The following is a 14299-nucleotide window of genomic DNA, read 5'->3' on the forward strand; positions in this document are numbered from 1 at the left end:
TATATATATATATATATATATATATATATATTTTTTTTTTTTTTTTTAAAGAGGTATCACCATTGAAAATTGAGGGAGAAGTTTTTTTTTTAGCAGAATGGCATTGTGGTTATGTGGAAAGAGCTTTGAATTGTTAAGTTAGAAGACTGGAATTCTTGTCCTAATTCTTACACAATCTTCTTAAAGAGTCTCTAATCATTTCACCTTTTGGGAGGATGCTATCTCACCTTTAAAATGGAGATTCAGGTCAATTTAACAAACATTTACTAAGGATAAGGGATAGGGATATAAAACAGTAACAGTTCCCTACTCTTAAAGATCTTACCATCTAATTCACCCAGAATAGAGCAAAGGCTGTTGTGAGGATCAAATGGAACAATGTGGTTGAAAGGATTTTGATAATTATACAGAATGTAAGCACCTTAAGGACAGGTATCATTTCCTCTTTGTCTTTGCCGCACCAAAATCTAGCAAAATATTTTGTACTATAAAAAATGTTTGCTGAGTTGAATTATAGAACAATATAAATAAATAAATTATGTGGAGATTTTTCATTATAGTTTCCCCATTTCCCTGTGCTTTTCTGCTTATTCCTCATCCTCTACTTCATCCTCACTTCCCATTCTTCATTTCTAATGTCTCACCTCCAGTCACTTCTTCCTTTAGCTTCAATTCCACTGGGGATCTCTTCACTGGCTGTCTGCCAGCTATTAATGCAGTGCTATTTATGGATCAGGAGATCTCAGAGGTCAAACAGAAATGGAACCCACCCATTTCAGCCTACATCTAGGCCTGAAGTGACCCTATTTTCAAACCCCTTGGGTAAGAAAATAGCTCACAAAATAATAGTCAAGTTCAATATTTTTGAGCAGTACCTGGGGAGAAAAGAAGTAGGGCCACTACAGGTGTAGAGCAGGAATAATGAAAAGAGCTCATTTACATCCAAGAATCCTTCTTTGGACTTCACTTGACCCAATGCTAAATTGAAAACTTTGAATTTTAGCAAGGTAATCTGAAAGAGTTTTGCTTAATGAAGCATATTTTTGAAGTACATTCAATATAAACTCCCCTCCCCCCAATCTTGCCCCATGGTCCATAACATAAAGGGCAGGACTTGGTCATGAAATAGCTCTAATATGAATAATATGATCTCAGTAATGAGATAGAATATTTATATTCTGTGGCATTTTAATTCTGAAGTCTAAATCCTATTATTTGTATTTAAATACCATTGTTACTGGTACCTTCTCTACTATATTTAACATCTAAGAATATGGAGAGCTAAGTATTTAATAAAACAACTTTGATAAAGCTACTGTGGCATGTTTTATACAACCATCAAAATACATACACACACATTTATGTATATACACATATCATAATATTATAAAGCATATGTACTATAATATGCACAAATTTAAATTTATGGTGTTCAAAAAGTCTTAGTGTAGTTTTTAAGCTTCAATAACTTAATATTAAACCTTTAATAGTTTGGTGTCAAAATATTAATAATAATTGCTATATAAATAAAATGTTAAAACTTCACTAAAACTCTGGGGACAAGTTATATTTTATAATTATATATATGTATGTATGTATTTATATGTGTGCATATATAGATATACATACATTCCTCTATTAGTATGGGCACTTATTTTGCCAGTACAGATAACTTCTCAGTTGGTTGAGTAGATTCCTTCGCAAGTTTTTATAGCCCAAAATATTTATTACTTGATGGGTTTTTTTTTAAAATAAAAGAAAAGCCAAAGTTAACGACCAAGTAGTTTTTCAAAGAGGAGAAGATTGAAGCAGAGTGAGACTTGCCCTATATAAGGAAGGAAATTTATATCTCTTAGGCAGAATTAGGACCCCAACTTTATCCTAATTATTTTCTCAACCAAAGGACAATAATTCTTTCCTGTTAATGTTTTAAGGATGTGCAAAGTTTGAACATAGAGGACTATGCCATCTGCAGTAGATATCTACCAACTACATAGGCTTTATGTTCCTTCAAGATTGGAGGCATCTCTTATAAATTTGTGAATTCCTCTGTCCTATATGCCCAAGCTTACTTACTTGCACCAGTAGGGGCTTAGTACATATTTGTTAGTTTATTTCAGTCTCTATTCAGAAACATATAAATATGGCATTTTAAACTAAGTTCCCATAGCCTAGGTCATAGCCATTTGGAATTTAGATAGCACTTCAAGTAGTAGATTTAATACTTTTAAACAAAAACTTCTGTGGACTGGGATAACATTACATGTTATTTTCAATCTAATGAAATAATATTTGTAAAGCACTTAGTACAGTGCCTGCCACACAGACATTGCTTAATAAATGTTTGTTCTCCTTCCTTTTCCCTTTCACCCTTTCTATACTGTCAAACTGCAAAGCGCATCAAGAAGTCATTTTTAGGAATTAGCTATCTCTTCTAAGTTCACTAGTATACTCACTAGAATGAGAAAGAGGCCTTTCACTCCAAGCCCTTTATCCTCTGGAGTGTTTCAACTCTAGCTTAACAAAAGGGAAATCAGATTCATCTAGTTCTGGCTTGTTAGCAAGTTCCTAATTGCACTACCATTGAAAGCACTATGTCCCTGACTTTTAAAAAATAATCCCTTTACTAAAGCCTGCTTTCCAAGTGGCATTGGCTGTTATTTTTTTTAAGAGAAAATTTACTTTGAACATCCAAGGATTTACTATTGGTTATGAATTTTAAGTGTATTCAAATCTGTACATCTGAATATATCTGAGAGAGTTCAGCACTTTTTTATTCCTATTCACATTAGCAATGATTTAATATACATTTCCTCATTTTCCCATATCCATCACTGAATGGAAAAAAATATGTACATTGAAATTCTAAGAGGCCTAAGCTGCATTTGCTGCATTGGACTCTATGACATCTGAAAATCCAAATTTACTTTACAGATAGCTTTACCACATGATAAAATTCATATCAGCTAAGTGCCAGATTTGGAGGTTCTTATTAATATAAAAAATAATCACCATAAACAACTCATTCCAATTGGCTTATTATCACTATAACCACCATCATAATCTCCCCTAAGCAGTCTGTAGTGGAAATATTTGCTGTTCTCCAAATGGCATAGAGTTTGGGATCTTTTCCTACTGACCACACTGCATTACGCTATTAATATATAAATCCACCCTGATTTTCAGCATAATTATAATTTTTATGTCAAAAGATTTACAGCTTCATCACCCCTAGCAATATTTCACAGCTGTCGAGAATGATTTATGCAATAATGACTTAAACTGTGAAATGAAATCCTCAAAGGAAGGGCTGTCATATATTCCTACTGAAAATAACTTGATTTAAAAAAAAAAACCAAGTTGATTCTCTGATCACCTCCAGTTGCTGATAGTAAATTCACATAAATTGAGATTGAGTTCATTTGTTTTTTTTTATTGGTTAATGTGAATAGAGAAGCATGCAGTTTGGGGAGTAGCTATGAACTTCTTGCACATACAAATTTGAGTTTGCACAACTTTTAATGACTCTGGGCAACTTTGGAAACAAGTTCTTAGAATTAATGACTCCCATGCACAATCTTTGCCACAATTTTGCTCCCCTATTCTGACTGAACATAACAATAATACCTTTTTTTCATTGTGTGATTTGTTCATTTGGTTTCTTAGCCTCACAATTCCTATTCTTAAGATGTTTCTAGCTTTTAGCTAAAAAATGACTGAGAAGTAACAAATGGAGAATAAATTAAGGAAACATAGATTGAATACACTAAAGGAAATAGCATCAGTAATAAAGAATTAAGAAATCATTAGGAAAGGAAAACTGTGCTCTTTCTACCCTACTGTCAAATGTTAAAATGTCAGGAATTAACCATGATGTGCTAGCAGATCTACAAGGGAAAGAGTTTCAAAGCATTTTCAAAAGCATTGAGCTTCTGAGAACTCATTGATTTTTGTAGGAATCATGGGAATAAAACCTATATACTTTGAAAAGCCTACCCAAAGCTTCTTAACTAGTTCTTAACATGATCTTATTGCATTCAAGGCATAGACCTCAAGCCACATGAACATCATTTCACTGTATTGGTGTCTTCATCATCATAGTTCATCATGGAATAAAGCAGTTATCCTTGTGCATTCAGGCTATGCAATTGAAAGGACTTTTTTTTTTCACTCAGGAAAAATTGAAAAGATTTGCTTTTCTCTCCACCTTACTTGTCAACAAAGACAAAATAGTAAGAGTCTCTCCTTAAACATAAAGCACCTTAAGTACTGACAACTGAGCTAAAACAGAAAAAGAAACTATCAGAAGTGGAATTGTCATTCTATACAGTTATACATGTGCACATATTCTGAAATAAGGACTAATGTCTCCAGATCTTTAACACACACACACACAAACCACATACATACACACACACAGGCAGGCTAAATCCATATAGTTAAACAAAGCACCCACATGGATGCATCCACATTAGCCATATTCCCACTGCAGGCATTTTAATAACTACCTTTGTGGTTACATTTAAAATATCTTATTTGGGTGCTTTTCTTTTTAACTGATGGAACAATTCTACATTACAGAATGCAGCTACACCCTCTTCCCCTATCTATAACATGTGTATGCCTGACTGAAGTGTATTACAACTAAAATGGGGAAATGCAGGCTATTTAAAGATAGACACTATCTAGGGGGATCTGAAATTCCAGATGAATTTCCTACTTGAATTCAATAGGTGAAAGGAAAATAAAACAATTAAATGAGAATAACTAGCATATGACTAAGTTGACATCAACTTTTATAGCCATAATTGAAACACAGCTTTTGTCTATATGATGCCAAACATTCAGGAAGAAAGACACAGGAAGGGGGTGGGGAGGAAAATGTTCCCATTCAAGGATCCAGATGTTATCAAATATTCAAATGACATGTAGACAGACCATTTGAGTGATTGACTGAATTTTTCACTTTTTTTCCTCAGGTGTTTTGGTCCTGTATAATGATTCCTTTTGTCTTTATGACCCCTAATAACCATCAAAATGATATTATCATACAACAAAGGGAATGACTGTTGGCCAAAACTGTTTTGTTTCACTGGCTATTTTCAGGGATACTATGCAAATGTTGGATGTGGATTGACCTGTTGTCAAAGCTTAAATCAGTGAATTTTTGATGATAGTTTTACACCATTCGATTTTCACATTGCAAGAAGTTAGAGAGAAGATTTAAAACTTTTCTTATTTAATTTTATCTTGTATAGTATAGCAAACAATGAGTCATATAGAATTATAAAAGGCTTTAGCACATCATGCATATTCAAAACTTCTTGTTTAGCAATTTGTTAATAATCTTAACAGATAGTACTCTCCCAATGACTTCTACAAATGAAGTCATCATAAAGTCATGTGAATATCCATTAGTCAATAATTTTAAACACTATTAGCTTATATAATATGTACAAGTTTCTTAATTTTAATACCATAACTGTTATACTATCAATTTCATTAAATGTATATGGTTTGAAAATATATCATTTGACTTGATGATATTTGAATACCTACTTGTACATGTGTATAAAAACCATACTTGTATTTATATACACACATATATTCCATTAAATATCTCTTCATCAAGGAAAATGTATATGCACACATATATATTTCATATCAGTTGACTCTCACTAGCAAGGATTGGAAAATGTATGCCATTGAATTTAACCTATGACCTTACATTTTGAAAGTCCCTTAAATTTTCAGTAGTTGGAAGGTATAAAAAGTAACTTCCATGGTTCTATGTTTCTAATTCTAATTTAAAAACAAAACTATAATAAATGAACAGCCTGTGCTCTTTGACTGCACATAGACTGACTGGGCAGGTTTCAGTACACCCTATTTATATACTACTCAACCTAGGATATCAAGAAACAAAGATAACAAGTACCTACTAATAAATACAGCTGAGTAATCTAAGAAACTCCTGTAGTTGGCTATACATAGTTTATGGTTCAGAAACATAGGTTCTAGGGAAAATTTAGTTTTGAATTACTTTCTTGCTGTGTAAGTACTATATATACACTTATAAAATGGTAGATAGTCTTTGAATACTAAAAAATAAAAGTAAGCAGAGAGAAAAACAATTCCTCCCTGTTTACTCTCCTTACTAAATGGTTTAGATGCAGTAGATTGCCCCATGAAATGAAGCAGCTTATATAATTTTAACTCAGTAAGGTAGAGCTCAAAGTCTAAATACCATACACAAGATGGAACAATCTTGCTGCAGTCAAAGTGTCTGCCTATACTTATCCAGTTGGAATTTGAATACTGTTTTTTTTCACATATGCATATAAGAAACCATTTCAAAGGACACAAACAAACACATTTAAGGGATCCTCAATAAAGAGACTTTACCATTTTTATGATAGTAGGTGACCTCCACTTTCCTTTCCTCTGACCCAAGCAATGCCTGGGCAATTTGGGCAATATCATGCCTCTTGGTCTCTGGTCCATGAAGGAAATCACAGGTGCATGGTTTCTGCATGACATCTGGCCTGGAGAACCCAGTCATTTCACAGAACCCATCATTGCAGTAAATGATAGCACAGTTCTGCACTCTGGCATTTGCAATGATGAATTTTTTATCTGTAATAGAAAGACAGTGATGCACATTTTTAAAAGCTTCCACAAAACTCCCATAAACACAGGGACAATTTGTTGCATAATAAGACTGCAGAAATGCAAATAATATTCCCTAGTGAAACTAATCTAGACTTTTTTTTTTAGAATGCTTTAAACTTGAAAGCAACATTGTTGGGTCACTTAAAGAAAGCAATGAAAAATCATTTCATCAAATGATATGAGAATAATTTAATACAGTGACTAGTTCTCACCTCCTGCAACTCTCAGGAGCCCAAAGTCTCACATGGAAGGAGCAGTTGGTTCTATATTTTGAGGATACTATCTAATTTCAAGGTAAATATTTTCAAAATGCAAACAGTGAAACATCTTGTAGCTCTCTTTTAAACCTTAATGCTTAGGTAACCTGCTCAACTTTCACATAGTATCTGTTTTTCTTTAGTTTTCTGCCTGAACTTATCACATACCACAGTTATCTCTTTTAAAGGAACAATAATAAATGTGCATCAGTGATAAAGTTATCACTTTTCTAGCACTTAGTAATACAAATCTTCACCTTTTTAAAACACATGGACTAGAAACACCACAACTTCACATGTTACTTTTTTTCTTTTCTTTAGCTTGATGTTAGATCTTCATGTAAAGTTAAGGATGATAATATCCACATTTCATTTTTCAAAAAGGAAAGCACAGAACTGTAATCCTTATCCTTGGGCAAAATGCATAGCAGCAATCTCATACAGTGTGCAAGTTTCTTCCTTACATAACTTTACAGAATATCAAGTTATAAAATGAATTTATCAAAATAACTCCAAAATGTATAACCTTAAGTGGATGCTTAAGATGATGGTTTTTAAAAAGTGTCAAATATAAGTTAGCAGGTGTAGGTTTCAAAATTAATGCAACTGTGTAACAATGAGAATACTGCCCACAATAGTAATCCCATACAAGACCATTATATTCCCTGTGGTTGTGGATTTTACCTAACATATTTCATTTTCTAGTAAAAAAAAAAAGAAATGCAAGGACAAAGTTGGAGATTAAGCTGAAATCTTTCCGATAGTCAATAGTCTGCATTAGAATGCATCATAGATCAGAAACCTGCCAATGCAGAATATCCTGCTAGGACTATATTTGCATTGATTGAATGCAAAGTTTAGCCATATGAAAACTAAGAAGCAAAGATCACTGTCACATTCCAGCCTCGAAACGAATTCAAGTTTAAATACTTTTATTAGTTATTCTTTTTCAGATTATTTCACTTAATCACAACATATTGCTCCATTCTTGATTTTTTGCAAGTCTCTAAAATAAAACAATCTTTAAAATAATAAAACCGTATTATATAGACACGTTCCCTTTAAGATAGTGAAATAGTAGGGCATGAAGTAGCAGGCAGAGAATGGGGCAGTGGGAGAGGAGGGATCAAATTGCCTCTTATGATGGAGACAATAATCTAACATGTAAATCAAAATTAATTTCAGAAAGGGTATCCTCTCCGTCACCCAAAGCTTTCGGTTTGATTGCACAATCGAACTTGAAAGAGCCCGGAGTTGCTCTACAGATCGTTCAAGGCAGCTAAAACAAAGTACTTGTATCAAAACAGAAATAGAGGGAGAGAGAAGAGAAACGAATGAACTTACTTTGCCCTTCAAATTTCCGTATGATGGTCCCCAAAAATGTATTTTGTGGTGCCACATGACCTCTGCGAACAGGCATGTTTACACCGATCTTCGGATCAGTTCTCTCCCTGAACACAAGAGTTCTCCAGTGATCTACACGGCTACAGCCCAGACCACTGAGCGAGCTTCTCTTTGTGACAAATCATCCTCTTTTGAAACACAGAAATCTCTTCCCATTAGCACCACTTCTAGAGACACGCTTTTCCCACTGGAGCAAAATCCATTCCCCACACCTTCCTGAGGGGGACCTCGCACCGGACTGTCGTTTGGTGAGATGGTTGGGGGGAGGGGGTGGGAGAGAAGGAAGGAGGACAGGAGGCGGGGGAGGGGGGAAGCGACGGGGTGGTTGGGGGGAGGGAGGGAGTCACAAGTGCAATCGATCTGTTTCTTTACTACCAAACACCGCCAATTTCCCAGAGCAAATGGACTTAACCTGACAGTTTCCCCAAGCCTTGGAGATGATAGGCGACTTCAGCCTGTTTTTTGATGAAGGGGAAGGGCAAAACGGAGGGAGTCAGCGAGGTTGACGTCCCACCCCCATACACACACATTCACACTCGTGCAGGCACACTCCCTTTATCCTGGGCTTCACCACCATACAGCTCCGATTACTCAAGCATGTTTTAGGGGAAGGCAGCCAAGACACCTTCCAAACTCAGTGACAAACACCTACATTAGGAAGGTGAGCTTCCCAGTCCCCCAGTCACTTGCTAGATGCCCCATCTCCTAGCTCCTCGCGCAGTAGCTGCTGAAAGCACTCATAGCTTCAAAGAAGAGATAAAGAGGTGGCAAAGTAACCAAGGAGGAACATCCCTTGCCTGTGGTGGTACTAAAGGGATGGGTTTCGGGATTAAGTCTTTAGCAAAGAATGCTTAACCTCAGGAGAATGGCAGGGATTCCTGGGGAGCAGAAACGGGAGTTGTTGGGGGTGGGGTGGTAAAGCGCTCTGGCGTATGTATTGTCACCGCTGCCGGTCCCTGCCCTGGCTCCGGGCGCGGCGCCACAGTATCTTGCAAGGGCTTCCTCTTTGCAAAGACTGCCCCCGCTACAGAGCATGCCCAGCTTCACTGCTCGAGCCTCCGAGGAGTTGAAATGCGCGGGTTGTTGCACTTCTTCAGGTGTTGGTCTCTGTGGGTACCAAGGAAAGGCAAGAGGCTACCAGAGCTTGTGGTCCAAAACAGAGATGGAGCCTGGAAAGGGTGAGGCAGGACGGAGGAGGGAAGGAACAAAAGGTGGGTGGAGCACAGAATTATCCACGTTGGTGTGGTTTTTTCAGGGCCATTGCTAGTCTGCTGCACATAGTGCTTGCGCCCTCTCTTTTCCTTTACCTACTCTAAGCCCTGATTTAGCCTGGAGGAAGAGACAGAACAGACGCACAACTACCTTGACCACTTTGAGTCCTTCCTCGACCCTTGACATCTATGGGGCAGATTCATTCCCCTCTTCCTGGATTTCTTCCTTTACGTTCTCTCCCCCTTAAGCCCACAGGTACACTAACCTCTGATTTTCCAGACTGAACTTTTTTTTTTTTCCACTCCAGGAGGAAACTTGGTAGCACTGTTGTGATTTATTCATGAAGAGACATGCTATACCTATCCTTTAGCAAATCAGAACTGCCCACATCTCTCAACAGAGGATTTGATCTTTCGAGAATACCAGGTCATAGCCCTTTTCATTTTTCTCTTGTACCCTTCTTCCCTCTTCAGCCTACTCAGATTCAATTTTGATTGAAACGTATGTCTTCCCCTCTATCCTTGCTACTTTTCTCTTAATGGAATCTACCACCACTAAAACCTGGAGAAGTGGAGCACAAAATAAAAACAAACAGCATAAACTCTTGCCTCTAGCAAGGAGAGAATCCTGTTCAGCAATCACCAGCAGAAACAGATATTTGTATGTTACAGTTTTGGGGGGTCAGTTTGGTACTTTACCCATTTTGCCTGTTTCTGGTGTCAGTTCTAGTTTTGCACAGTCACACACTCAGCTCTGAAGTGAGAAAGGGGGAAGGAGGTGTAAAGTGGGGAAGGAAATGAAGAGGTAGAATGTGAAGGGGAATTCTGTGTATGACAATCAATAAAGATGAAAAGATGTTTGGAAAATAGGCCCCTTTAAGTCTCGTTTATTTTTAACTTTCAGAGAACCAAGCCAAGTAAGTCAAGTCAAACACAAAAATCCTAAGAATTTTTTGTTAGTCTCCTTACCTAAATTTAAGTGATCAGAAATACACAAGCAATTATTTAATTTCCTAGAGATGTTTTGTAGGGATTTTTGTGTCCTTAGAATTAATTGACACAGAGACAATCCATGACAGACACACCTTGGAAGGGGAGAGAGGTTGTCCTTTGATGGTTTAAGCTTTCCTGAATCTAGGTACCCTCCTTTTTGGAATAAAAATCTTGCCATACCCCCAACTCAGGGCTTCTTATCCCTTGTTTCTAGCCCCCCCCCCCCCTTTACTACCACTCTCCACCCTTCAACACCCCCTGCCCCAATCTGTCTGTTAGTATTTGAGGGCTAAGCAGCAGCTTGGTTAGGAGAGAAGCAGGCGTTCTTTCCCCAGGTGCTGGACCCGTGGAGCTATCCGTGACGCTGGTGCTGACTCCGCTATTAGTAATTGCTGCCTCAATCCAGCAATAGACAATAGAACTGCAAACTCAGGCAAGCCGAATTGAGATCTTCACACATCAGCCGCCTTGTATACTTACAGTTTCTGAAACAGTTCCCATTTCCACCCCACCCAATCAACCCCACGACTGCTTCTCAGTCTCTATCCTGAAGGACTGTAACAACTTGGGAGGAATACTGGCAAACCAACTGTTATTCGTAGATTGTAATTAAAGCTCTATGGACAACACGAAAGCACAGTAATAAAACAGTAAGTTGTGTTGAGGTTAGTCTGATAATACTGCTCTGAGTGATTAAAGTCAAGCAGTTAAAGCTCAGTCATTATATACTGCATTATGTGAAACTGGTATTTCCGAATACAGCTTGAGGCAGGTTATTTATACCTGTCTCCTGACATGGCTTCTTAATAGGTAGGAAGCAATAGTAAATGCTTTCTGTAGTGATGAGCTTGATACTAACTTTCACAGGCTGTTGAACCTAGAAACCTTTGCCTTCCACCTGTTCTTCCTTTACATGATCAGGTATTTTCTTACTCCCTGAGGGCTTTCCCTGTCATTCATTTTAACCTTCATTGTTATTTTTTTTTGTTAATTACTCACTTTACATTTAAATTCTATCATATGTCTTAAAAATCCATATGGCGGTGTTCTGTAGGTTTCACATTTCCTAACCTCATTTAACTCTCAGATTAGTTCTATTAAGGATTCAATGTAAGATCATAGGACACTTTCTAACCTATGTATTGTAATTGATTGATCTGAGCAGAAGATTAAAGGCATCCTGTTTCTAAATTACCCTAGTAATCTTGTTCATGCATTATACAATGGTGCAGTGGAGACAAGTACATCAATCAATATTCAGCCAATAATAGAATCAAACCAATGGATGGTAATCATATCTGCCTTGCCCATTGGAAAATTCTCTCCCCTACTCAAAGGTGAGACATTTGCACATTTCTAAACTGTAAAACAAGTTGTAAGGTACTTAGTTTCCTGTCTTTTGCATGTGCAAAGTCAAATGAACAACACAAATAACTTTAATTTTAATCATTTTCATTTTTGGACTTTGCAAGGCTATTTGCTAAAATATTTTCTTCTGGGTTTTAAATTCAAAAGAAATTCTTCATTATGGCTTCCTTCCAGACATATTACCCAACAGATGATCAATGTTTGTCCAACTCTCCAGGGAGCCTGTAGCAATTATTGTCACATTAAAGACAAATAATTTCTTATGGGTTGGGAGAAAGGAAAAAAAGTTTTGGAAAGAAAGAATAAATTTTATGTAACTTTTGAGGAGCTCAGTTTCCTCATATTTTTTTAAAAGGCGAGATGGACTTGATCTCCTTTCAGAGGATCCTTCCAGGTTTAACATGTTATGGGCCTAAAGAATGCTTGTTTTCAAAAGCTCACCTCTTTGATAAAGAAAATAACTTGAATATACTAAGCAGATGAAATAGGGAAATTCAGCCTGCAAGTACATGCAATAAATGTCATTGAAGGTGATAACTGGATTTTTAAATTATCTTTTATCAGTAGGCCCAATATAAATTATAACTGATTGCTTGATATATATATATATATATATATATATATAGTAGCCTTAACTTACAACAGGCATTTTTGGTGCCTACTTCTTAATGCTGTTCTTATTAGTCTTGGAGTTTTGGAATTTACAAAGTAGTAGATGAAATTGCTTGGACTTTCCTAGCTTCCTTTGTGATAGAAATGTCTTTTAGTTACATTAAAAGTTAGGTGAAATGGTCTACATAGTTTTTTTTTATTCTTTAGTAAAAATTATTTAGTAAAAATAAATTTTTACTAAAACAGTTAGATCTTCCTAGCATATAAGCTACTTTTAGATAGGTAAGTTAGTTACCTCTGACAATTGCATTAATACTTTTAAAAACTTTGTTTTAATTTTTAACCTTTGTTTTTATATCATTCTCATTTCCAAATATTCCCCCTAACTGGTATATTCCCTCTCATAACAAATATTTTTAAAGAAAAAGGTGAAAAAAAAGAAACTACAATAACACACCCCAAGGATATTATTTATTTGTAGCCTTTATATAATTTGTAGCTTATGCCTATGGTATAAATATATTTTATATTTCATTGTTCATAAAGATAAAGAGCTTGGGCCAGAATTGAATAGTAGGGAAGGAGGCTGAATTACCTTTGGGAAATTGCCCAGTGTTTTTAATGACCCTAACCATCTTTCTGAAGACAAGACCCATCTTTTAAACACAAATATTCTTCTAGTGATGTGGTATAGTTACTAGGCACAGAATACCAAAGTCTCTGAAGAATAAAAGTTGAAGGTCACTCAAAGGGCAATGTAGAAGCTGCAACACATTACTAACTGAAGAAGAGAATTGAACAAGAATAAAAGATGTTAACAGAGAGATGTAGGAATGGAAAAGAAGGTAGACAAATCATGTGGCAAGGAAAAGAGATAAGTGAGATCCATTGGTTTCCACACAATGTCAAGAGGGATGCTAATGGTCCATTGGATGGACTCCTTAGGGAAAATTTATGTGAGAACATAGACATGAATCTCTAGGGATGAAAGGGCATGGATGGACTATGATCTGCATCACTGGAAGGAATATCCACTTTGACGATATCATGGATCCATTGAAATACAGATACAACATGTGCAAAATAATAAATTACTGTGTGATTTCTTCAATCGAGAGGGCATAGTTTGATATAAAGGTTAATTGGAGAAATATGTAATATGTTTTTAGCAACACATTCTTCCCAGTGTTCTTATTATTTTCTCTATACTGGGTAATTTTAAAATTTAGTGGTAACTTATCACTTCATTAAATACACTGGTATCCTAGTAACCTGTCAGATTCAATATAGCTTCCAAAAAAAAAAAAAACTAATTTGCCACCACGGAGTGGATTAGGCACTGGAAAAATGTGGTTCACCAAAGTCAGTTATGGAAAATAAGCTGAAATTATAAACCCATTTTACAAGCTTTCTAAGTAACATAGCACATTTTGCAGATTAAAGTCAGAAATGTGTATGAGTATATTGGTAACTAAAACAGTGTTGTTGTTTAAACATAGGAAATGCTAAATAAGTATTTGTTGAATAGAGTGCCTTACTACCTTGCCAAATTGAACTACTAGTGAGTTTCTCTGATTGCATCTTGCCCTATTCTGCCTTTGTGAATTTACTCATATCATCTTCTATACCTGGAATCCATTCCCCTACCAACTACCAAACTCTATGATTCTTCCTATTCTTTAAAGTCTGGCCCCAGTGCCATTTCCTCTGGGAAGTTTTTCCGTTATCCCTCAGATGAAATGTTCTCTTTGTCATTAAATTTCTCATTACATTTTTTTGTAC

General features: G+C 36.1%; 1 protein-coding gene across 1 annotated transcript in view; it reads right to left on the reverse strand.

The window, feature by feature from the left end:
* KCNH7 (potassium voltage-gated channel subfamily H member 7) overlaps positions 1-8570 on the reverse strand; it is a 664682-nt gene extending 656112 nt beyond the window's left edge. Inside the window, exons 1-2 of the mRNA XM_069079806.1 lie at positions 8274-8570; positions 6406-6636 (exon numbers count right to left, since the gene is read on the reverse strand). Coding sequence (XP_068935907.1) covers positions 6406-6636; positions 8274-8349 — 307 coding nt within the window. The 5' untranslated portion in view covers positions 8350-8570. The remainder of the gene's footprint in view (positions 1-6405; positions 6637-8273) is intronic.
* Between the last annotated feature and the right edge of the window lie 5729 nt (positions 8571-14299).

Source organism: Petaurus breviceps, unplaced genomic scaffold (genome assembly GCF_028583685.1).
Source record: "Petaurus breviceps papuanus isolate PSGF00001 unplaced genomic scaffold, PetGlider_PUasm1.0 91133, whole genome shotgun sequence".
NCBI classification, from domain to species: Eukaryota; Metazoa; Chordata; class Mammalia; order Diprotodontia; family Petauridae; genus Petaurus; species Petaurus breviceps.